General features: G+C 38.1%; 1 protein-coding gene across 5 annotated transcripts in view; it reads left to right on the plus strand.

The window, feature by feature from the left end:
- Positions 1 to 8,606: 8,606 nt before the first annotated feature.
- CLTC (clathrin heavy chain) overlaps positions 8,607 to 26,625 on the plus strand; it is a 64,959-nt gene continuing 46,940 nt past the window's right edge. For 2 of the 5 annotated variants that reach the window (XM_082439889.1, XM_082439885.1), the window contains exon 1: positions 8,608 to 9,105. In XM_082439889.1, coding sequence (XP_082296015.1) covers positions 9,064 to 9,105 — 42 coding nt within the window. In that variant the 5' untranslated portion in view covers positions 8,608 to 9,063. Of the gene's footprint in view, positions 9,106 to 10,514; positions 10,540 to 26,625 lie in introns of those variants that run through there. The other 3 variants (XM_082439887.1, XM_082439886.1, XM_082439888.1) reach the window with 3 other exon arrangements.

A 26,625-nucleotide genomic window follows, 5' to 3' on the forward strand; every position in this document is an offset into this window, starting at 1 on the left:
ACTGCATAAGTGATACAGTGTCTTTCCCAAGGCATCAAATCTGGAGGTACACGGTATTTGTCCCTTATTGCTGATATTAATTTTGATTAATTGGTTAGGGTGTTTTTGATTTCTTCAGTCTAATTACTCTTTTTTTATTATTATTAATTAATTTATTTGTTTTTGGCTGCGTTGGGTCTTCGTTGCTGCGCTCAGGCCCTCTCTAGTTGCGGTGAGTGGGGGGGCCACTCTTCTTTGCCGTGCACAGGCCTCTCATTGTGGCGGCTTCTCTTTTTGTGGAGCACGGGCTCTAGGCACGTGGGCTTCAGTAGTTGTGGCATGCGGGCTCAGTAGTTGTGGCGCACAGGCTTAGTTGCTCCGCGGCATGTGGGATCTTCCTGGACTAGGCCTCGAACCTGTGTCCTCTGCATTGGCGGGCAGATTCTTAATCACTGCACCACCAGGGAAGTCCCAAGTCTAGTTACTCTTATAATTAATAAGTAATTTGTGGGAGGGATACTTTGAGATTATGTGAAATAGCCTGTTCCTTATAAATTATTACCCTCTGGATTTATCATCAACTGATGATTCTTGTCTGAATCAGTTTATTCTTACGGTTGCAAAATGGTGCTTTTTTTTCCCTATACAGGTGATCCTTGAACAACATGGGTTTGAACTGCGTGGGTCCAGTTATACATGTTTTTTTTTTTTTTTCCAATGAATATGTAGTATAGTATTGTACTACATGATCTGTGGTTGATTGAATCTGAGGATGCAAAACCATTGATATGGAGGGCTGAGTGTGAAGTTATACGAGGATTTTCGAATACTGGGAGGGTGGGCACCCCTAACCACTGAGTTGTTGAAGGGTCAACTGTATTTATTTGTTGACATTATATTGTAAGGAAGAGCTTTCCTTGAAGAAGAATTTCCAATAAACACTTGGTTGCTAGGAACAGCATAAATCAAGACAGAATTAGAAAGCCCAGGGGGTATTTGAGAGGGGTGGCAAACAGTCTAGTTTATTTGGTGCATTGAGTATAAATAGGAGAATAATAGATTGAAAATATTGGTTGAGGACAGATTATGGAAGGCTTTGAAAGCCTAACTATGGAATTTGGACTTAACTTTGTACTATATATGAATTTGTTGGAGGGGAATGACATCATTACATCTTAAAGGTAATTGTGACAATGGTGTTTTTTTAATAAATTTATTTATTTTATTTATTTATTTTTGGCTGTGTTGGGTCTTTGCTGCTGCGCACGGGCTTTCTCTAGTTGCGGCGAGCAGGGGCTACTCTTCGTTGCAGTGCGCGGGCTTCTCATTGCGGTGGCTTCTCGTTGCGGAGTACAGGCTCTAGGAACGCAGGCTTCAGTAGTTGCAGCACACGGGCTCAGTAGTTGTGGCTCATGGGCTCTAGAGCACAGTCTCAGTAGTTGTGGCACACGGGCTTAGTAGCTCCACGGCATGTGGGATCTTCCCGGGCCAGGGATCGAACCTGTGTCCCCTGCATTGGCAGGTGGATTCGCAACCACTGCGCCACCAGGGAAGCCCTGTGACAATGGTGTTGATAAGAAGAATTGATTTCCACTGAGAGGGCTGTGAGAAAAGTAGTATGGGGGGAATACTGGATCCAGTTAAGAAGGTGGAAGGAGTCTTGGAGGAAAAGGTAGTGATTATGGAAAAGTCTGTTCTTAAAAGAATGATTCACCTTTAAATTACTAAATGAAACAAAAAGAAACAAATGAAGATGAATGTTATCACAGAAAAATGGTCAAAAGACATGGTCAGTCATTTTATAAAAGGAAACATGAATGGTCAATAAATAAAATACTGAATCTTACTAGTAATTCGGGTAATGCAGTTGAAAATAAGTGAGATGCCATTCTTATCCATCAGATTGGCAACAATTAATATATGCCTGAAAAGTGTTGTCATAGGATAAATTGCTCTTATTTTAGAGAACATTCTGGCAATATCTAGTAAAAGTGAAGATGTGCACAACCTGTGACCCAGCAAGCCCAACTTTAAATTTATATCCTAGGAACTCTCTGAGAGCATATAAAATATTCTGTTTCTAGTAAAATTTGACTCCTATAGATTTAGAATCAGTTTGATGATTTATGTTACGTACGGCATTTATAAAAATGTTATATACTTCACTGTTTCTAGTAGTAAAAAATTGAAAATTATATACATAGCCATCAATAGGGAAATGAAACTGTGATATTTTCTTATGGTCGAATTCTTTACATCAGTGAAAGTGATTTTTGAGACTCCTGTTGCCTACTCTGCAGAACAGATGAACCACTTTACATTCCTAACAGCAATGTTGTAAAGAACACTGTCTTACCTGTCTTGTGGTCCCTCAAAAATGTTTTTGTAATTATAGACAAAAAAGTGCCTCATTATTATGTTAATTTACATATTTAGATATTCAGCTCTTTTTCCTTAAATTGTCTATAAGAAATGAAATTAATGAAATTAACTGATTTGAATTTGATAGGGCCAGATAGTAAATATTTTAGACTTTCGAGGCATACAGTCTCTGTTGCAGCTACTGTGCTGTTGTAGTATAAAAGTAGCCATAGACAGTACATAAACAAATGGATATGGCTGTGTTCCAATAAAACTTTATGGACAATGAAATTTGAAATTTGAATTTCATATAATTTTCACGTCAGGAAATATTCTTCTTTTGATTTTATTTTTTACCACTTGCACTTTATTCCAGAAAAGCTACTTTTCACGAACCCATTCTAATTCAAATTATTTCAATTGAAAGAAAAGATCTTAATTTCATGAAATACTGAATTTTTCTGGTTTTTACTTTTTCTTTTATTTATTTATTTATTCATGCATGCATGCATGCATGCATGCCACGCCATGAAGCTTGTGTGTGGGATCTTAGTTTCCTGACCAGGGATCAAACCCGGGGCACAGGAGCGAAAGCACCGAGTCCTAACCACTGGACCGCCAGGGAATTCCCAACTTTTTCTTTTCTTTATAGCAGAGCTGACAGGATTGAACATGTCAGGAATCAAAAAATTTAATTTGTAATCTGTATTCTCCCAAAGATTTTCAAAGTACCCTGTATTACTTGTTCGCTGTTCCTTTAACCTGAAAATATGAATAATACAAAACTCTTGTGGGGACTTCCCTGGTGGTACAGTGGTTAAGAATCTGCCTGCCAACGCAGGGAACATGGGTTCGAGCCCTGGTCCGGGAAGATCCCACATGCCGCGGAGCAACTAAACCTGTTTGCCACAATTACTGAGCCTGCACTCTAGAGCCCCTGTGCCACAACTGCTGCAGCCTGTGTGCCTAGAGCCCGTGCTCCGCAACAAAGAGAAGCCACTGCAATGAGAAGCCCACGCGCCGCAACTAGAGAAAGCCCGCGCACCGCAACGAAGACCCAACTCAGCCAAAAAATAAATAAGTAAATAAATTTATTAAAAAACCCAAAAAACTCTTGTGAAGCTATTGAAGATTTTTCAAAGAAAAAATCATATTATTTGTCCAGATAAAATCTAACGTGTGTTTCTCAACCTAATATTACTTGGTTCTCAGCTAAATCATAAGAAATAAGACGGGATAACCCAAAATATAGCCTAGCACAATTTGGTGCTTTTTGTATATGGTTGGTATTTATGAATGATTGTTGTGCTAACTCCAGATGTGATTATTAACAACATAAGTTGGCCTGGGCTTCAAATTAAATAGGTAGTATAGTTGATAAATGCTATAATAGCTTAAGAAGTAGGGTAAATAGATTTTAAGACGAGTTTTTAAGTAAGGGTAGGACTTGGACTAGGATGAAAAAGGAGACAATTTGTGTGGTTGGAGAGAGGAATAAGAGATAAACAGTGGAAAGATTATCAGTGTCACCTTGAGAAAGGCTTGTTTGAAGGGTTTTGAGGTTTCCAATTCTGTAACTAGGGTTAACACTAAATAGGTCATATGAAGTATAATTTGAGTGCCACTCATTCTTGCAGATAGAAAAATTTGAAAGTCAGCTTGGACTGGGGTTTTCTTTTTACAGTGTGCAGCACTTACAGACTGCCATTGTGTGTTAGTTTGCTACTCCATCTAGTTCCCATTCAAGAAGTGGTATTTTTAAGGCCTCTGCAGTAATGAAGAGTATAATCTTATCTCTACATCTGATCTGATGGCTTAGCTTGATAGACCCAAAATATGGAGAACATAAAGGACTGTCTTTATCAGGTTAGTTCTCACCCTGTGGAAAGCTTTATATTTGAGTGACCAACTTTATATATTAAGTGGCGTAACCTAGAAACCTTTTCATGCCTTTCGGTGCTAATAGGGCTGGCTTAGAAAAGAAAAATAAAATTTAAATCAGTAAATATGATGTAGGGAAAAAATAAGGTCGGTATATTTTTCATTACTGGAGTGTCATGGAATGAACAGTAATTATATGGCTGTATACTGTACAACATTAAACTCAGTTATTTGGAATATGAGCAACAAGGAAAAGGAAGTAAACAGGCTTTGGGTTTGTTTTACATAATGCACTTTTATCAGCCGTGACACATTGAGGTATGAGGCACTTAAAAAACAGTAATTTCTCGTGTGTCCTATATTTGGTACATATTCAGATCAGGCTACATTAGCAAGAGTAGTATACCAAAACTTCACAGTGATTAACATGAGGCCTTTAAGATTCAGAATTTATTTCCCCATATAAAAATATTTTTTAAAGCCTTTCAAAAGATTTTAACATTAAGTATTTAACTTTTCATTGTTATGTACTGAAGTGTTTGTTGACCGAGTAAATTATATTTCCTTGACTTTGCTATTATTGAGTTAAACAAAACTTTGTTTACCAAATCTCAGTCCTTAATATTGTGTTCTGAGGAGGAGTTTATCACCATAACAAGGCTGCATAGGTGCACTGCTACTTGTAGAACTATCTATCCCTGGAGTGTGACAGAATTTTAAGATTGCTGACAGAACATGTTTGTGGGTTCTACCCTGCTTTGGAGACAGTAATAACTCCAGGAGGTAAAAAGAGACAGTTCTACATATTTAGAAAGGAGCCGGTGGCAGGGGGCGGGGTTGGGGGGGAGCCCATAACAATCATTCCCACATCCTGGCCCTCATGGCCCTTTCATTCTGTAGATCCTCTCAAGCTTCTTTTACCTTTTTTCCATTTGAAAGGGATGTTGTGACTAGCATCTGTTGATCAGTAGTGTTATAACTCTTCTGGTTTTTCTTTCCCCAAAGCTCTGTGTATCACTATATTTGAACCAACTTTTCTGAGATGACTTTTTAAGGTAATGTTATGAGCTATTTCATTCCTCTGCTGCGATCTGATTTAACCTTTAGAAAACATGGGAGGGGCCTATATAATATGCTAGATTCCAGATTGTATTTCCACAGGGCTAGTCTTGACTGTTCACTTGGAACATGCTTGATCCTGACACAGAATAGATTCACTACAGATCTTATTGCTGTCCACGACACATTATAAAACCTGTCTGTACAAATTAGGTTTAGCACAAGCCTGAGCAGTGAGTGATAATTGAGTTTAAGTTAAGGTCCATTTCATACTAAAATAAGACCGTGAAAATTTTCTTCTTGCTTTGTAAATGTTCTTTTTGGGTGAGCTTTGCCTATAATCAGTGCCTTGTACAGGACCAAAATAAAGTGGTTATTTATGTTGACTGATACCTGAGCCACTTATTGGCCTGTGATAGGGTCTTTATCTAATCCTGCTGGGATTCATATCAGTGGCCCTAGGGGGCTGAGATGTTTCTCAAAGCTGCCGTTTAAATGGCAAAACCACTCATTTAGGTAATGCTAAAGTATATCCCTCTTGGTTTCATTAAAATCTGAACTTTAAATATTTGGTACAGTGGGTTGGGTTTAAACTTCTGCTTTAAAATTAATCTCTTAATGTTTGAGAAACACCTTTACCTTGTGGCTTTTGCAATGCAGCTAGTTCACGCTGTTTTTAAAAGGTCAAGTTAAAAGGCAGGGGCCTTAAATCCAGGGTTGCTTGAAAATGAAAAACTACAGAAGAATCCTACAATGAAAAGTTTTTCTGATGTGTCATTCCCATTGGAGGATATATATATGTATATATATGTAAAACAGGTCCTGGCATAAAATATAAAATTAGGGACACAAAGTTTTCTTGTATAGGTTTTGAGAAACTGGCACTCCTCAAAATAGCAGATGAGCAATGCAGTTTTTGCTAATGGCACTTGCTGTGACTCAGAGCAAGGACCTACTATTGAATATTCTGCTAAAAATACCTTCAAATTCAAAGAATTTGACGATTTATTTTATTAACATGGCTACTTTACATTTTCTGAAACCAAAAGCCATGATGATAATACATTTATAGTCTTATTAAAAGACTTTGTCATAGTTGGATAACCTAATAAACCAGAAAACTTTTTTTTTTTTTCTATCTTCTCTAACTTAAGGTAGTGCCTGAAAACAAAGCCATTCAGTTACTGTTCAGGTAACCGTTAACACTGACTTAGTCTTCGGGGCTTCTAAACCAAGTATTGACAACCTTTTGTCCTGCCTCTACACCATTAGCAAGAACAGTGTGCTACCATAAAAAGCTCTCTCATTACCTCAGCCAAAATCATTAATCTTTAAAAAGCATCGGTTTGGGTTTTGGGTTGGTTTTTTTTTTTTTTTAACGTTTATCATCTAGTACATTTTTTTCTCTTGAAAATTTTTGGATTTATTGATTTGAAGGACAGTGTTCAAAATGAGCTGGTATACTGTAATCTATTTTTCTTCCCTCTAAATGATTCTGAAAACAATGCATTCATTAGATTTCTGTGTGATGACACAGCAGTCACTTTAACAGAATCTCAGTGCACTTTTGGTTAGATATTCCACACCAAATATCCAAGCTAAAATCAATTGCTTTGGGGATTCTAAACGTCTTTAAAATTACAGGTCTGAAAATGCAAGACAGTTATTAAGAAAGAAAATTTTGGTGGCCAGTTCATAATATAGCTCTTGTAACCCAGATTCTGAGATTGGAAATGTAACTTGATTAAGCTACTGCTTTAACTGTAATAAAACAGTAACTCCTTTAGATTTTTAATTTAGAATTTGTATACTTCCAAAAAAGATTCAAAGTAGCTATACTATTAAAGTGGTATTAGGTCATTTCGAATGCTGCAGAATACAGAACATCTTCAAGTATTTGTATTAACAAAACAATGAAATTTTGCCAAGCATAAATATTCACTCTGATGACATGGTGGCAAGGCTTTTCTTGCAGAACAGTCTCTGTCTGCTCTCTTAACTGCCAAAGATTCTTCTCTCACCCTCAGTATGTGAGGTATACTTTGGGAAAACATTAAAAGCAATTTAAATGATTAAGCAAATTCTCAGCAAAACTGCTTAACACACAAAATTATTGTATACCTAATAGAGTTTTCTGTTTAACTGAAAAGGTTACTAAAAATAAAGTGTACTTGAATTCTTCCTCAGGATCTTTCTGGAAAAGCAATCACATCTCTTTAAGATGAAAAGCACGGAATGAAATTCTTTTATGCTTTATTGTATTTGTTCTATTATGAAATATTATTACAGCTTATACTTTAGCAGTAAAGTACTGGGAAGGTTATTAATCGATAATGAATACCGCAGATACTTTAATGCTGATACAAGACACGATGCCCCAGCTTTGAAGCGCTTGCATTCCCAAACACTGCTAGTTTACACTGTTGAGGCGGTCCCACTGAAATACACCGCTAATAGTTAATCCCTTTCTCCAAGAGTGTACCTTAGCCACACCGAGGAAACACCTTAAGGTTTTACAAACCATCTTTAACCTAATTATCTAAATCTTTGAGGCTCATTAATTATTTGATATGGCTGGAAAAAAAAAAACCCTCCTGCTACAATTTTAGTCCAATTCTTTAGCGTATTTGACACTCAAATTCTTCACCAAATTTATTACTCAGCTAGACCCATATATACGTTCGCCAAAATGTCCGCAGAAACGTTAAGAGAGGCTATCACAAGGCCAGTTTGAGATACCTCATAAATAGCCTTCACTGCCCTTTGAGTCAATTGTTTAACGTCCCAAGAGACTACTAGTTCTGTTAGAACCTAAGCGTCAGCTTCTCCAACCGTCAGAAGGGCGTGCGTAAGGGCAGACAGGATTTTTAAACCCCATTTCAGTGTTTCAGTGCCCCCCTCCCTGGGATGTAACAAACCACCCACCACATGAGACTAGGCGGGGGAGGAGCGCTGCAGCCGGCTGCCAAGAGCGCTCTGCAGGGGGGCCGTTTCCCTGAGTCACGGAGAGGGCGGGAGGCTGGGCCCATCTGCCCACGCCACGTCCACTTCGTAAGGGACTACGTTTAAATAGGCAGGGCCCACTGGGAAAGAGAGCAGCACCGCCATTCCTCAAGGCGGCCCAACAGCCACCTCATTCCCAGGAGACGCCGCACTTCCCTAGAACTCGCTCTGCATTCCGGCAGCAATCAGCAGACCTTTCCTGACCAGCGTCACGTGCACCCGGAAGTACGTGGGTGGGACCTAAAGCGCCCACGGAAATGACGTTGGTCGCCCCTAGTCGCATGATGTGGCAAAATACGAAAAAAAAGGGGGGGAGGGAAAAGCAGGCGGCTGGGGAAAGTGATGAGACAAAAAGTAGTCCCTCCGATTCCTCTATTTATCTCCCTGTCGCAGCAGTAAGCGAGGCCCTCAGCGCCCTGCGCCCCGCGCCCCGAATTCCTGCGCCCCGATGCACCGCGGCGCTCCGTGGAGGAGTACATAAGGCGGAGGGGGTGAGGTGACCTGGGCGGAGTTCTGTCGCCAGGATCCTTCCGCAGGGCTCAGCCGTTTCCGGAGTCTGCGCTGCGCCCGGTTCCGCCATTGCGGCTCTCGCGGACCCTGGAGCCTCCGCCCCCGACCTGAGTTCTTTCGTCTGCCTGCCAGTTTCCTGCGTCCCCGGAGACTCTCCTGCTGAGCCCAGCCTCCCCCCTCCCCCTTCTCCTCCTCTCCCTTGGAGAGCCCGGGCAGCCACTGCCCCGCAGCCCCAGTGACAGGAGGAGACCATACACCCCCGACAGCGCCATGGCCCAGATTCTGCCAATTCGTTTTCAGGAGCATCTTCAGGTGCGGTGGGCCCGAGCTAGTGAGGGCTGTGGAGAGAGGGAGGTAGGAAGGAAGAAGCTGGAGTCTGAGCCCAAGCAAAAAGAGGCGAATCGGGGTGGGGGGTGGTGGTGGTGGTGGTGGTATCGGTTCCTGGGGTAGATGGAGGATGGGGCACTATCTTGGAAAGCTTGAAGGGTTAAATGATGTGGGGCTTGGGTGGAAAGGAAGCGAGTCGGGGTGCATAGGGCAGTGAGGCCATACCTGGGTTTGAAGGCCTCTCTGTCTTCGCTTCCTGGATGGCAAGAACTGCGCATAATAACCCTTCCACCCCCGGTTTTATTCAGTTCATTCATTTGGGTACGTTGCGGGGCGGGGGGGGGGTTCTCCCGGAGCAAGAATTCTCTTCCCCTAGGCCAGCGCAGGCTGTCACCTTTCATTGCTCTCTTCCCTTTCCCCCATCGTGTCTGCACCCGGGAGTTGTGGCGCGGGTGGGTTGGGGAGAGGCAACCTTTTTTCTTCCTCCCTCTGCGGCTCTCAACGGGAAAGGCACCTTCCCCGGGCATGCGGAGAACGGCAGTGGCTCCTCTCTTGCCTTCCCCGAGGCAGTAGGAACAGGGAAGCTCACTGAAGGAAAAGAAAGAGGATAGAATAGGGGAAAGTATTTCTCAGGGCGGTGTCAATTTCAGAGTGCGTGGGGTCAAGGTTCCTAAGGGGATTCGCCTTTTTTCACTTTCTTGATGTCTCTGGGAATGGTGCGGCTTTTATCCCCTCTTCGGTTCTAGAAGGGAGAAAAGAGTTGTTCAGAGGTTATCTTGGGGTCTGCTGGAGTCTAGCAGCTAGTTGGCTTGGCGTGAGTACTTCCCTCAGGATTGCATGGAATTGAACGACCCCTGGGGATAGAGCACACCTGCCCTGAGATATGCAAGGTTATTTCGTCTGTAATTGGTTTTCTTTAGTAGGTTCTAGAGTTCTTCCCCATGGTGCATTATCCTGTAGGCAACAGACTGTCTTATCTGGCAGCTTGCCCATAGCGGGTCCAGGCAGGTGATCATTGGAGGGCTTGACTGAATTAAGTCTCTTCTAAGCTTCTGATTTTCCTAGTTCACCAATCCTGGTTTTACTTTGACTGAAATAATTTATTCATAAAGTATGCTTTCTTTCTAATTACCTCCTTAAAGAGGTCTGTCTCAGCTCAGTCATTTGAAGGACTAATTCATAATGATAAGAGATGCCAGTGGTTTGACATGACACTAATATTAGTGGCCTCTTGGACACTTTACCATTGAAGGCTGTTTACTTTCTGCCATTGTTATAACAGTAAATGTTAATTAAAAGGTTTACTATTCTGGCTATCAACATGATTTCATTTTTTTTACAGGTATCACCTTTGCTTGCATCAGCAAGACTTCTTTGTCTTGAAATGTAATGAATTATAAATCTTTACTCAAAAAATGAGTTAAGTCATGTACTTTATTAAGTCATTTTTGGTTTTCAGATAACTCATCTGATGTAATAGAACACTATTTTACAAAAGGTTAAAAAACATTGTGACCGAATGGGCACAGAAGTTTTTGTTTATGCTTCATCCAAATTTGTATTGCTGTGGTTACTTCTGTTGAATGTGGAGTGTTAGGAAAATAATGTTTTTGAGTGTGAGGGGAAAACACAACCTTGTCCTCACACTAAAGTGCTTCTGGAATATAATCTTCCTGCAGACAAAAGTATGTAAAATCATACACAAGAAAAGCAGTTATAGTTGCTGTTTACTTTACAAAACAGGTATAGCCCACTAGTAAATCTTGTTTCTTGACTGGTGGTGGTTTGAGCAATAGTTTTGCATTTCTATTAATGAGGAGACAAGATTGTTGAATAATCCCAAAGACTGGACTCCAACCATGTCACTGATTGAAGACAGATTTAATATGGGTCTGATTTCTAAGTGGTTCAGAGTTTTTGCAAACACTTGAGTGAAGCCATTTCCTTCTCAAATACTTTGAAGAGTTGAGTATAAAGTAGCTTTGCAAATAAACTTGACAAATTCAGTCATTCACTTTTTGGAGTAGTATATATGCCATGACTAAGTTTAAGCTTGCTTTGGTGGCTGTGTACTCAAGCTGATAATGATTATTTATTGTGCAGAGCCCCAATCACCAACCTCTTCCAGGATAATATAATTCCTGACTTTTTCATTTTTATCCCTTGCTGTGTAAAAATTAATAAGGATTATTTTAATTGGCATCTTAGGTCTTTGACCTCTCAGCCCCTGCCAGTTTGCTAAGTAGCAGAAAACTTTCTGAAACACTTAGGATAAAAATTGGGAACAAGAATTGAGGAACTTGCGTGTAGAGTTAACCTGTGAAATCTTCGAAGGGTGAACTGTAAATGAATTTATTTTTATACCATGGAACTACTTTGGCCAACTGAAGGGTCTGTCATCAAGGACTCAGAACTACATCAAATGAAGCTTAATATTTTAAGTTGTAAAGGAGTTTTTTTTTTCTTTTTTAGGATGTTTAGGCTGATAGCAGTGAACAGATGAGTGCCTATTTGAGCAAGATTTTGCTAGGATTGCAGGTTCTGAAAAAAATCCTAGGCTACCTATAGTGTTGCCTGCAACTCTGATTTCTTGGCTCATTAAGTATCTTTATGCCAATTGACATATTCTGCTGTATTCCCAGGTTCTTCGGGTATGCAATTAAAAATCTCCCAACCGTGTTCTTTTCCCTTTGATCCATAAATGTGTTGTGAATTCAGTGGTAGGGGTTCTTGCTATGATTATGTTAATTTGCAAAGAGAAAGCAAGGCTGAGTATTACTGGGATATGTTATATGCTTAACCGTACTGCCTGGAAGAGGCATACTGCTTGGAATTATGTGGCAGTCTACTTTAGGAATAGCTTCCAAGTTTAAGATGTATCAAGGTTTTCAGAATTTTCCTAATGGTCAATTTACTCAACTTAAAGGGGTATGGCTAATTCTAGTGAATGTGCTTTCACTCTGTTTAGGAAATAATTTAAGGCATGAAACTGTGTGTGTAGAATCACAATCATTTTCATTTTGGTGTGCAGTGAAATACATGATTTCAGGAACCTTAACTTAATGATATTTGAATTATATTTAACAGGATGTTTTTCTGTCATTGTTACTGCGTGGCTTTTGCCTTTTGAGAGTTACTATCCAATAGAACTTTCTTCCATGATGAAAATTTATACTAGCTACATAGGCATATTGAGCACTTGAAATGTGGTTATTGTGACTGAGGGACTAAATTTTTACTTTTATTTCTTTTCAATTAATGTAAATGTAAATAGCTACATGAAGCTATTGACTACGACATTGGACTGCACAATTACAGGCCATTCTGATGTGCTTTGTAAGAGTGAAGATTTATCTGGCCACCCATATTTATATGTTTAGAACATTTTGTTACCTAAAATTAAAACATTCATTAATAGAAAGTGTTGGTTGACTACTCTCTCTTTTGGGAAGTGATGACGAACAGTGACTAGTGAATGGAAGGAGCAGCAGACTTCCTTTCTTGTGAGAGTCTGTTGTGTCCTATGAATGTGGCTGGGTGCGTCCAGGTCTTCACCTAATTCCCCCAGACATCCTTCTTAAACAGTAGGAGAAAGTGAGACTCAAACTAGTGCTCGAGGGAACCTGTCAAAGTGGGATTTGAACCTAGGTCTTCTGACACTAAATATTTTGAAGAAAAACAATGAATGGCCTTAAGAGGAGAAGTTATCAGTATCCTAGTGTGCTTTTTTATCTGTTGGACTTTGCCCTGAGAAGGTGACTTCTCTTCTGGTTTAACGTGTGGTTAATGATGCGGTATAGTAGACAGATCAGGGGTTTGGAGGTTGTTGAGACCAGTTCCATCCAGTAGAAAAATATGAGCCACATCTGTAATTTTACATTTTCCAGTGGCCATATTAAAAGTAAAAAACAGGTGAAATTAATGTCTCATTTAACTCAGTGTACCCAAATGTTATAATTTCAACATGCAACCAGTATAAACTTTTCAGATGAGATATTTTACATTCCTTTTTGGTGGGGGTACTGAATTTTCAAAATCTGCTATGTATTTTACACTTAGAGCACATCTCAATTCAGACCCTATTTTCATTGGATATATTTGACCTGTATTTAGCTTTCATAAAATTTACAGTTGGAAAAGCAGGTTTGCATATGTAGGTTGTTCCAAACCTAAGTTTTCCATAATTGACTCAATTATCAGTTACTATTTAATTTTAATTAACTTAAACTTGAAAATTCAGTCAGAGTAGCCACATTTGAAGTTCTCAGAACCACATGTGGCTTGTGAAATGTCGCTACAGTATTGGAGAAGGCAGGTTAAGACTAACCTCTTGCTCCTTTTTCTCTGTAAAATATGTGTACTACCTCACAAAGTTACCATGAAGGTCTGAGATCATGTATGTGAAAGTACTTGGTGTAGCACTTGAAGGGTATTAATTGTTAGCTATATAATTTTTGTCCAGTATATTTTATTCAGGTATCTCTTAACCAGTGACAACATTTTATTTTGCAGATTTAAGACCTAGATTTTTATGGTTTATAAATATTTGGTACTCACCTGAGATTTGAATATTTACTATATATCAACAATTATGTTACACTAGGGACAAGGTGGTGAACAAAACTGACTGCAGCTTGCATTTGTGCTTGCATTGATTAGTTGGCAGAGGCTGTCCACACATAATTGTAACCATGGATGTTATTGAATGTTTGATATTGTGCAGGATTTAATACAAATATTCATATGACACAAAATTGATTCTGCTCTGAAACTGCCCAAAAGGAAGGAAAAATTCTAATTAATCTTTTATAATATCCCATGAGTGCTCACATGTGCCATTGGTACATCTTTAATTAATGTTCCTTGGTCAGACTCCTGATAAACCACATCTGATAAAATACCCACCTGGAATGCCAGTCAGGCCTTTGTTAGTTATTTATATGTCCTATAAGATGGTACTGCAGAAGTGTATGTTCTCACTTAGATAGGAAGTGAGTTCATAGCTGATATTTTAGCCCTTCATATTAGAGCAAGGCTGTTTCTTAAAATTTATTTACATAGCCATGCTAAAGCTATTTCATAAAATCAAATTGTAAGCCGTAGCAAAGTTTCCAGCTCTTAGGTATCTTTTTTTTTTTCCCCCCACCGTTCTTGGCCAAGTGCCTGAGGCTAATGCTCTTAACTCAGGGGGTGGCAGGAGGCTTGGATCTGAATGTATTATGCAAAACCCATCTGTCAGACTCAGATTTTTGTGTCTGTTCTTTTGTGTTATGAAAGACGTAATTTAAGATAGTTTACATAATTTATGATAGTTTATCCTAGTTCATAGGGAATAACTATTCATCAAATCCTAATTGTCCTGAAATCTACAAGATCAAAATAAATTGACCATTATAGCTATTTGAGCACCTACTGTGTGCCAAGACCTCTGCTAAATCTTTTATGTTCGTGATCTCATTTGATTGGCAAGAACATCCCTTCAGGTAGGTAGGGTTAGCCTTATTTTGCAGATGGGGAAACTGAAGTTCATAGCAGTTAACCGGTAGAGTCACACAGCTAGTGAGTGGGTGGTAATATTTGCTCTTCTTTCATTGTGGCACATTGCCTCATTTGGTGAATGATCTGTATAATTTGTATGTATGCTGTGGTGGTCTTTGACGTATACATTCTACTAGTATGTTTTTAGGTCAGTAGTTTTTATATTATGAGAAAATTAGGGGCCAGTGAACCAACATCTGATTTTCTGTGCCTTAAACGGGTATTGAGATGATGTTTTTTAAAGGGCTTTATCCAAGTTCCCACTAAAAAATTGTGCAGAATGATTGGAATCAGGTTAACTTGTAATAACGAAGATTATTTATATCCCTGTCATAGGGCTGAACTTCTCAAATTTCTCTTAGACTTTTCCTTAGTGACAAGAGAGTGAATATGTTCCAGTCTGAAGCCACTTGTGAAAGCAGGAAACTTCTGCTTTCTATTTTACTGTATTATTTATGTTTTTGTGTTTATTCTAATGTAAAACTTGAATAGAACTCAAGGAAGACTGTTATGCTTGGGGAGGGAGGACGGGAAAAGTGGCAGTAGAACATGCTTGCTCAGTTTGAATAGCATAACCGTAGAGGGGAAAATGGTTACACATTTGTAGGATTGTGCTTTGGAGACAGAACTGCCAGTAATACTAGTACTTCCTTTTCTGAATCATTAGATAAATAAGGACCTTTCTTTAAGTTCTGAAGTACAGCAGATTTTATTATTTATTTATTTGGCCGCGGCGTGCAGCATGCGGGATCTTAGTTTCCCAACCAGGATCGAACCTGTGCCCCCTGCTCTGGAAGCACGGAGTCTTAACTGCTGGACCACCAGGGAAGTCCCCTGAAGTACGGCAGATTTTAAAGCTTATTTTTGAAAGAATAGGAACTGGGTCCATTAAAACCATATGGTCACGTTAAAAAATTTAAATTCTGCAATATACCGTTGTGGAAACTGTTTCACATGTTTAATCCGAGCTCTATCTTTTTAGCTTTTCTCAACTTCCTCTTTTATTAAATATTTAAGACAATACTTTCTGGCAGTTGTAAAGTTAGCCTATAGTATGTGGTTGTATTTATATCATGATACTTAGCCCATACAGGCACCCAAATATTAATCCTTAGCCCCTATGCTGGAGGGGAGTCTCTATCCAGTTGAGTTGAACATATATGCTATGCTCAAGGAAAAAATTACCCATTTACCCAGTTATTGAAGACAAGATCTTGGAGTTACACCAGACTCTCTCCTCCTTCTCATTTTCTACATCCAGTCCATTTCTGAAGTAGGGAAGGTGATTGCAGTGTTTAATGACCCCCATCTGTTGAAACTGGGAATCATGGTAGATGAAAAATGAGAATTGGGTTGAGAGTTGCCTTCATCTATTTCTGACCAGCTGCTCATCTGAGAAAGAGGACTTAAAAACCACTAAAGTGGACAGAGGGAAGCCAAAGACTATCCACATATGCTCAGCTTGGCAAAAAACTAACTTTGGGTAGATCTCATTATTTGAGGATTAATAATTAGGGAAGAAAACCTATAGGGAGAACATGGTTTACAAAATCCATCTCTTTCCCAACTCTGTACAGTACTTTACGTTCTTTTCTATTGAACTGTGCAAATCTAAGGCAGGTGTCTTTTTTTTAACCATAAAATATTCCACAGGAAAGAGTTTCCTTGTATGAAAAGTCTTACCAAGTGTCTGTATTACTGAGTCCTTTACAGTTGCTTCTGTTTGAATTGAATACTACAACACTGTTCAGGGAAGGCTACCATGGACTTGAAATCAGCTGGATTGGTAAGAGGTAAATTTAACACACCTAATAATTATTCCTCTCTGTATGGCTTCACAATTACAACTGTTGGATGTTGTAAGCAAACATTTTAAATTTCACTCAGAAACCAGTCCATTAGGGAGGTGTTTCTGGAGATTGTAATCCAAAAACAAGTGTAAAAACAACTCTCCTAATACAGAAATAGAGATTTGAGGCATGTTATAAATTTCCTATGATGGTACCATAATGAATTTTTAAAAAGCACTTTGATGGAATGCAGATGACTTTCCACTGCTAATGAAGACACTGATGTAAAAAATGCACATGAAGAGTTTAAAATGGTTTCTGAAATATGAAGAGTAGAAAAACATTTCCGAGTTAATTATTTTATAATTTTAAATGTCTATATAAACTGTCAAATGACTACATGAATTATATATTAAGCATATCTAAAATTAAAATTAACCATTTTAAAGTGAACAATATAGTGGTATATAGTACGTTCACAGTGTTTTGCAACCATCACCTGTATCTAGTTCCAAAACGTTTCATTACCCCAAAAGGAAACTCCATATCCATTAAGCAGTCTCCTTCCTCCCTCCTCCCATCCCCCAGCAACGACTAATATGCTTTCTGTCTCTATGAATTTATCTATTCCTATAAATGGAATCATACAATGTGTGACCTTTTGTGTCTAATTTCCTTCACTAAGCATACTGTTTGAGGTTTATCCATGTAGTATGTATCAGTACTTCATTCATTTATGGCTGAATAATACTCCATTGAATGGATATACCACATTTTATTTGTCCTTTCTTCGATCGATGAACATTTGGATTCTTTCCACCTGTTGGCTATTGTGAATAGTGGTGCTGAGAACATTAATGTACAGGTTTTTGTTTGAATACCTATTTTTAGTTCTTTTGGATATATACCGAGGAGTGGAATTGTTGGGTCATATGGTAACTCTATATTTTAACTTTTTAACTTTTTGAGCAGCTACACCACCTTACATCCCCACCAGCAGTATATGAGAGTTCCAGTATTTCCACATTCTCTCCAGCAGTTATCAAAAGCTTTTTTGGATGACCAGGGAATAGTCTACTTGGGAAAATGAATACCCTATTTGGTGTTTTTACTTCCATGTGTTCTCTCCCAATCTTTGTAGCTCTGCCCTCCCTTAAATTGTGTGTCCTGCTTTCGGTTGCATTTCCATAACCAGTCATAGCTTGGGTAGCATTCAGTTGTTTTGTGCCAGCTGAACGGCATTTATACAGGAAAGGGCATAACCTTGGGGGGGTCATACCTATCTGCAAGGTTTGCGGTATAAAAACTTCCCTGTATTTCCCTGCAGCTTGGTCAGAATTGATATGTGATATTTCATCAAATTATTGGATTATTATTTTTAAAGAACGAGTCACATTTAAAGGTTTTTAATTTTCCAGTTAGTAGTTGGCTACAAGTAGGAAAAATTCTTTGAGTCTCTTGATAGTTTACCAAAGCTAGTAGTCTTATAGTTCCTGTCTCCAACTGTGGTTCCTTCCTGAATGTATTACTTAACAATACGAAGTGACCAGAGTAAAAAAATTCTCCTGAGAATGATTACCTCAAAGACTAAAATGGAGTAGAAATAAATCTATATGTTTAAGTGTGGGGTCCACAAGGACATTTTTATTTGTTGCTTAAAATGTGTGGAGCGCATAGAAAACAATGGCTGGTATACTGTTGATGAAAGAATTAAAGGAATGCTGCACTTTCAGCATTTTAATTTATTTCCTGTAGAAGACAGAAACTGCAGTTTTTATTTGACATTCTGCTAGTTTCCTGGAAGGGCTCAATGAAGTTACTATTGTCAGCATTTTCTTCACTGTGATTAATACTAGTGAAGGTAGAGGATGTTTTGGAACTTTTAAAGGAAGTTATGCTGAGTGATATCCTTGGGGTAGGAAGTTAACCACATCTTCAAGCACCTAAAAATATCTGTATTGGGTGACATCCAAGTATCAGCAGGACTCGAAAATTGTTGACCTCTTAACTCTGTACCAGTAACACTTAAGTCTTTATCAAGATACAAGATTCATTTACAGAAAAGGTAACTGAAATAGGATTATACATAGAGCACAGCACAGAATTGCCTTGTCTGAAATACAGTAGCTGTATATGCTTCCTTTACATTCTGACTATTCAGATGAAACAAGGAGGAAGGAACTGGAAAGTGTAAAGCCAAGCACTAATTGTGAAACATAATCCTTAATAATGCTGTCATAAACACAAATTTTAATGTATTTTGATTTCAGCTGATTCAGCTGGTAAATGAGTTGTTCTGAGCCTACTAGTCATTCATTAGGAAGCATACTTACCGGGTGTGCTTATAAATAAGCCTGTTTCCAATGAGTGTTCCTATCTGATCAAATGTAATAAGCACTGGTTGAAATTAGTAGGCTCAAAGCAAACTTATTACTCCTTGAATAATGTGATATTTGTAGGCACAGACACAATTGTGATTGATTGCTGAGACAGACGTGCTGATGGAGAGTATCATCTTTAGCCAGTCAGAGAACTGGGCATTGAAAAAGTAGTCTGGTTTTCCTTGGTTGAATTGTCATATGCCAGAATTTTCTACCCTTTTTATTTTATTTTATTATTTTAATTTTTTAACTTTTGGCTGCACAGTGTAGCCTGCGGGATCCTAGTTCCCCGACCATGGATCGAACCCGCACCCCCTGCAGTGGAAGCTTGGAGTCCCAACCACTGGACCGCCAGGGAAGTCCCTCTACCCTTTTTAATACATGTATACTATTGGATTAAATATATATATATATAGAGAGAGAGAGAGAGAGAGTCCATTCGGTTCCTTTAACAATATTTTCATAGTTTGATCACTAATGTATTCTACTAAGATAATGACTCACCATCAGTGGGTTTCCTGATTTCTTGATATAAGAAGGCTTTGCTAGCTGTCTTTAGTAACAAGAATTTTGAAAAAAGCAAGTTGGCCTTCCCTGGATTTGACTATGTAGTGTTAGTAGCATGACATCAGAGCCAATGTGTTTTAGAACAGTTTGTCACGATACCATAGTCCCAGAGCTAAATAACTGTAAAAGGATAGAAATCCCTAAAATAGAGTGCTTATGTGCCCCCACAGTGTTCTAGGTGCTTGCTATATGTTAAATCACTTAAACCTTTTATGCAGCACCTAGGCATGCCTTGCTCCCCCTCAAACAGGGATGGACACTTTCTCTTTTCTGTTTGCCACATGTACAACTAAATCAAGTACAGTTTCAAAACCAAGACAAGAAAAAACAAAGCTTAAAGCATTAAAAACTGATGAGCATGTAACTTAGATTTCTGAATCTAATATTGCTGAAGTTAAAAAAAATTTTTTTTACCATATTTCTTTAATTTTAATACAATCTCTTTCACAGTTAACATTGTTGAAATTGGGGATTCATCTTACAGTTGTATACTCTTTCCCCAAAAGCTTTATGATATTGATGAGCATCTTAGAAACTGAGGCAGTGGTAGTTTCTCAAGCGCAGAGATGGGCCTTTCTTTTCTCATGTTCTCTGAAGGAATTACATCTTATTATTATCTGCACCTTCTCAGTCCTTCTCAGTCCCTTATAACTTGGGCCTTAGCTATTTGAATGTTTAGTGATTTCTTGAAAGAGGCACCGAGACTGAGGTTGGCTCTTCCTTGGGCTCTTACTTGTGCTACCGTTAAACTTTATAGATTTTTTTTCCCCAAAGCCTCCTGCAGATATCTGGACTTTGAAACCTGAAAATTCTAGTTTTCCCGCTTCTCCTTGTCAGAAATCCTTATATAAGATGAAAGTGTTTCTTTGCCAACTATCCTTTATATTTTGCCAGAGTTTAATGTAAAAGAAGTTCTCCCTTTCTCCTTCTCGGATTCCCAAGAAAAACTTCTGAAAACAGTGGTCTCCAACAGAACTGTGCAATGATGGAAATGTTCTGTATTCTGTGCCTTCCAATACAGTAGTCACATGTGGTAGTTGAGTACTTGAAATGAGATTGATGTGAATGAGGAACTGAATTTTAAATTTTATTTACTGAACAAAATTAAATAGCTGCATGTGACCGGTGGCTGCCATACTGGACACTGTAGCAAACCTCTCGGTTCTGATAGGGCAGACATTATACAGCTCCTATACAGAGCATAAACTCTTGCTCTGGAATTATGTCACTCTTTGAATGGTTTGATTTTCATCTTTACCTTTTGAAGTTGTATTCTTCCTTCCTGCCCTACAGGTAGATTACCTAATAAAAGTCTAATCCCTACAATTACAATTTAATTTTCAAGTTCTGTAACCTATAAGAGCAAAGATTCATCCCTTTTTTAAAACTTCAAAAAATAATAAATTTGCAAGTTTTCATAATACTGGGAAGAGCATATACCCAATCATCTAGATTTTTAATAATATTTTGCTGTATTTGCTTTTTTGTTTTAATTAAACATTTTTTTTAAATTCAGGCTATTATGACATTTTATAAATATTCCAGCATGCATCTTTAGAAGATAAGGACACTTTCTTACAGTCACGATATCATTATAGCATCCTAATAGTTAACAGTTCCTCAGTACCTAAAAACCAGTCCGAATTCAGATTGGCCCCAAATGTTACTTGGTTTGTTTAAAGCAGGATTCAAGCAAGATCTACATGAGATCTTAAGAGTTACGACTCTTAAGTTTCTTGTAAGAAACATTTTATTCATACAGAGTTCGAGATTTATGGAAAAGTTTGAAGAATGGTACAAAGATTCTTTGTACACTTTACCCAGATGTGTCAGTTCTTATAATTTTTTACATTTGATTTATCCTCTTTAGCCTCTCTACGTACATTTTTTACTGAACTGTTTGAAAGTAGTTTGCTGATGTGATGTCGCTTTGCCACTGCATACTTTAGTGTGTATTTAATAAGAATAACAAAATGGTCTTCTATAGCCATACTGCAGAAATAGAGGTGAAGAAATTGACTTTAACAGAATACTGTTATCTCGGGCTTTATTCAGATTTCATCAGTTGTTCCAATAATGTTCTTTATATCAAAAGAAAATTCAGGATCATGAATTGCATTGAGTTGTCCTGTTTCTTTAGTTGTCTTTAGTCTGGAACTCTATTTGTATTTCAAGACATAGATATTTTTAAAGAGTACAGATCACTTATTTTGTAGCATGTTCCTCAATTTGTGTTTATCTGATAGGTCATATACTTTTGGCAGGAATACTACAGGAGTGATGTGTTCTTTGTAATGCATCTCACTGGGAAGCATATGCTGTCACTTTAACCCATTGCTAGTTACATTAACTTTTATCATTTGGTGAAGGTTATGTATAACAGGTTTCTTCACTATAAATCTCTTTTTCCCTTTGTAATAAGTATCTTGTGGGGAGACATTTTGAGACTTTGTAAATATCTGTTACTCCTCAAAATTTCATCCATTAATTTAATATCCATTGATGATCGTTGCCCAAATCAATTATTGTGTTGACTGCAAAATACTGACTTTTAAAGAGTTCCATTGGTCTTTCACTATTTTTTTTTTTAAATTAGGGTATAGTTGGTTTACAATGTTGTGTTAGTTTCTGCTGTCTTTCACCATTTTTAAGTTAGCTTTCTTCTCTAAGAAACAACTTTTCCTTTTATATTTATATTATTTATATTAGTGTGGACTCCTGGGTTTCATAAATCTCTTTTAATCTATAATTGTCCTGAAAAGTAATTAGCAGTATACATAGAGTAAAGGAATGTTGTCCTTCTGTGTAAGAATATTTAGACCTCCAGAATTTTAGGCATATTGAAAAGAAGAGATGGGAGAGGCTTTCATTCTTTAAGAAAGTTCTTTTATTTGAGGAGCTTAAGGTTTAGTTGGATAAATGGATCTGAAATTGTGGGGCATGGGCAGATTAGGAAAAGTTGGGAAATTTTGGTTTTGGAAAGGTATAGTAGAGGGGAGAGAAAGAGGCAGTGTATGTGTCTCTGAACCAGGTAGTTTCAACTATTCTGCACACTAAGGGGAGAAATGCTGAGCCTGCTTTCCATTTCACCTTCTATTTCTTAGCCTTGAGCTCTTTACAGTAAAGAATTTTTTATGATACTGACCTTATGCCTATTTGCATTAGCTTTCCCCGCTTGCTCCCTAAACAAAGGTGTAGGAGACATATTTGCCAAGTTCGTTAGAAAGCCTTAGCAATACTGTTCCATGGTGCCCCTAAAAATAAGAATTGAAATAAAATATGGTTACTTAGCATGAATATGTTACATGATTCCATGTTATGTGATTTTGAAGATTCTGATCTCTACCTAACTTTATTTTTTAAAAAAATTTTTAAAAGTATTTATTGAATTTGTTACAATATTGCTTCTTTTTTAATATAAATTTATTTATTTTATTTATTTTATTTTTGGCTGCGTTGGGTCTTCGTTGCTGCACACAGGCTTTCTCTAGTTGCGGCGAGCGGGGGCTACTCTTTGTTGCGGTGCGCGGGCTTCTCATTTTGGTGGCTTCTCTTGTTGGGAGCACGGGCTCAAGGCACGCGGGCTTCAGTAGTTGTGGCTCGTGGGCTCTAGAGTGCAGGCTTAGTAGTTGTGGTGCACGGGCTTAGTTGCTCCGCGACATGTGGGATCTTCCCGGACCAGGGCTCGAACTCATGTCTCCTGCATTGGCAGGCGGATTCTTAACCACTGCGCCACCAGGGAAGCCCTTGCTTCTGTTTTATGCTTTGGTTTTTTTGGCTGTGAGGCATGTGGGATCTTAGCTCCCCGACCAGGGATTGAACCTGCATGCCCTGCATTGGGAGAAGAAGTCTTAACTACTGGACTGCCAGGGACTAAATTTAGTTAGGCAAATTAAAGAGCAGAATTGGAAATTTTAAAGAGTAATTTCCTTTTCTTGAAAGAAAAAACAAACAAAAATTCAGTGTCTAATAAGTTAAGCACCCAGAGACCAGTAATCTTTTATCAGTAATCAAAAGAAATTCACACCCAGAATTTCAGCCAACTTCTAGGACAGCTGTATTAAGCAGATAAAATGCAAATACAAAAAAAGCTAACCTTGAGCTGGCCTAAGTACTGATGTGTTATATGTACTAATAGTATCTATTGAAGTTTTACTATGTGTGAGGCACTGTTCTGAAAGCACTTCACATTAAATCCTTACAATTGTGTGATATGTACTATCATCTCACATGTTTCAGGTGAGAAAATGGATATACAGAGATAATTGATTCGCCCATGATCATTTATGTGGCAAAACTAGGGCTAAACCCAGACATTTTGGCTCTTATGAGGAATCCACAGAACGAATTCTGGGTAGCACTTCCAGTTTATAATCAGAGTTATACATTTGTACAGTAATTGTCTACTTGAATGAAGAACCCTCTGTGTTCTCTAGATTATGGGGAATCTGAAATACTATTTTTCACTTCAAAACTAAGAATGCAGTGTCTCACTTTTTTCTCTTGGCATGTTAATCCAAATTGGGGTGAGGAGGGGAGGAGAGGGAAAAGGAATCATTTTTGTATCGTTTGTAAAATGTAATTCCAGGGTACTCCAGAGTTTTGGGTGTGCTGATTAACAGTAAATGTATTAATATTTACAGTCAGCCCTCCCCTCCATATCTGTGGTTTCCCATCCATATGAAGGACTTTCCAGCATCTGTAGATTTTTGGTGTCTGCGAGGGGTCCTGAAATCAATCCCCAGTGGATACTGAGGGATGGACAACTGTACTTATTTTTTGGAATCTGAACTAGACTTACGTGTCAAGTCCTACAGTATTGCCACTTACAGACCAGTGTCCAAAATCTAGCCTGGAAACTAAACAAATCACGCAGTTTGGGTGGCTTTCTTTAAAGGGGGAGCAGTTGATAGTTTTTGTGCCTTTGTGCATGTGCCATTAATTTTTTTTTAAAAGGGAGAATGGAAATACATACTTTCATCTGTGCGTAGGATATCTAAGATGGAAAAGTATCTCATTGCTGGGGGGAGAGAGGTATTACTGGAAACATGGAGTGGGTGACTTTTCATAGTGTATGTACCCTTTTGTATAGTATGAATTATTTGCCATGGACGTGTAATAACTATTCAAAAAAAGTAATCCCTTTTCTTGGGCCTAAGTTTATTGACTCCATATTCTTATTTTATAACAGCAAAATAAAAGTTATTTGAAGTTAAAAAAAAAAACTTTATTATAGAAACTTCCAAGTATATCTCAAAATAGAATATCCCCATCTTCAACAGTAGCAACACTTTGCCAATTGAGAGGATAAAAAATGTGGCCAAAATTCTGATATTGTTGTATATTCTCTGTAAATAGCTGCAAGTTTGGAGATGCTTAAACGGTCTCTGAATTTATTAGTGGTTTCTTCCGCAGTCTGTAATTCAGTTTCTGTGGTAGATAGCTCACACACCATCAGACCTTTATGATTGACTAGAATATTTTATGGCTAGTATATGCTGTTTTGAAAATGAAATCTGTTTAAAAACATTACGGTGTTTTTTGGGTTTTTTTGTCTGCGCTGAGTGGCTTGCGGGATCCTAGTTCCCTAACCAGGGATCAAACCCGGGCCTCCAGCAGTGGAAGTATGGAGTCCTAACCTCTGGACGACCAGGGAATTCCCTATGTTGTATTTTAAAGTTTTAATCTGTATGAATATTGCTAGACACAGTTATCTAGTATGGTAACCCGTTTATATGATCCTATTTTAAGAGTGCATCTAACCCAGAATTGTGATTAATGATGGTGACCTGTCCTGTGACTGTTTTGGGATGTTTCCCTTTTGAATATATCCTAGGAAAATATGGGGAGAATTGGTGAGCGTTCTGGGCATTCTCACTGAAAAGTATCACCAGTAAGGAAAAATTCTTACTGACATTATTTGAAGAGAAGGGAACAAATGTAACTTTCTGTTAACTGATAGGAATAGGTCACTTGAAGTTCTGTCACTTATCCTAACAACTGGGATAGGCTTTTTAGGAAGGGAAGTTTCCTATTTAGTTGTATAAACAGGCATTACTTAAGTATGCTCCTTAAAATGTTTAAATATGTGGATTGGTGAGAATTTGCCATCTACCTCTTGTTTAATTTTGTTTTTTAAATAAAGGGTGTATGTTTGTTTCACATGGAGTACATTCTTGATAGAGAAGATGAAAAATATATATGCATAGCTTTCTTGGTAGAATGTGTTTAATGAGAAAAGAATATAAGGATTACATAAATTGTGAGGAGTACAGGAACCCCACCCCCTTTGAACCAGTTCTTTGCCTTTTCTGCAAATAAAACAGCTCTGAGGCTGAAGGTCAGTGCTAAATTTTGACATGTGCGTTTCTTGCTGCATTTATCTGGAGATCTAGCTGGGAATAGGAAACATATTTCTTGACTTACCTTTTTTCCTCCTCTTTACTGCCTTTTCTAATAGTGTTTTCTTCTCTTACAGTTGTCTTGTCTTGCCTCTTATGTGGAGGGGTCAGAAGGAATCTATTCGAATCATTTATGGGTTCAATTAGTAGTGTTTGTGGTTTGCATCCTTGTTTTACTTTTAATTTTACTGTTTGACTAACACTATTTTTACTTTCTCAGACACTGTAGGATTTAAGCTGTGACAGTTGGGGCTCAAAATTGCCTTAGGTGAATGCTTGGTAGTGACTTAGAAGCATAGAATTCTTATTTTACAGAGTAGTCTAGAAGATAACTTGTTGCTTTTACGTATATAGTTCTGGGAGCTCTAGGATCTACTGAAATATTTTTTTAATTATTGGAAAGGTAACTATCAATTAAGCTTAAGAGTCTGAGGACTGGTCTACTCAGAAAAACGAATGTATCCACTTCCCGTGAAATTAGACGAACAATTTGGTTTGTGCAAGGCTTCCTTTAAGCCCACACTCAGTGTCTTCATATATTGTTGAGGACCACGTATATTTATCTTCCTCCATTAGTTCTTTAACTAAAAGTCACAAAAAGTTAAAGTTAGGAAGAAATGAAAATTGATAATTCATAAAGTTTTGTTGTAACCAAACTCATGTATAAGTTACATATCTCACAGCTTGTGTATTTGCCTTGCACTGCAGCATATACTTGAGCTTGTACAACTAGTTAATCTTCTACTTTATTACCATGTTTGTGTTAATAGTTAGACGATTGCTTGTCTCCTTGCCCTGGTATTCAGTGACTAAGTTACTGTAACTATA

The sequence above is a fragment of the Balaenoptera physalus genome (assembly GCF_965194825.1).
Source record: "Balaenoptera physalus genome assembly, chromosome: 20".
Lineage (NCBI taxonomy): Eukaryota > Metazoa > Chordata > Mammalia > Artiodactyla > Balaenopteridae > Balaenoptera > Balaenoptera physalus.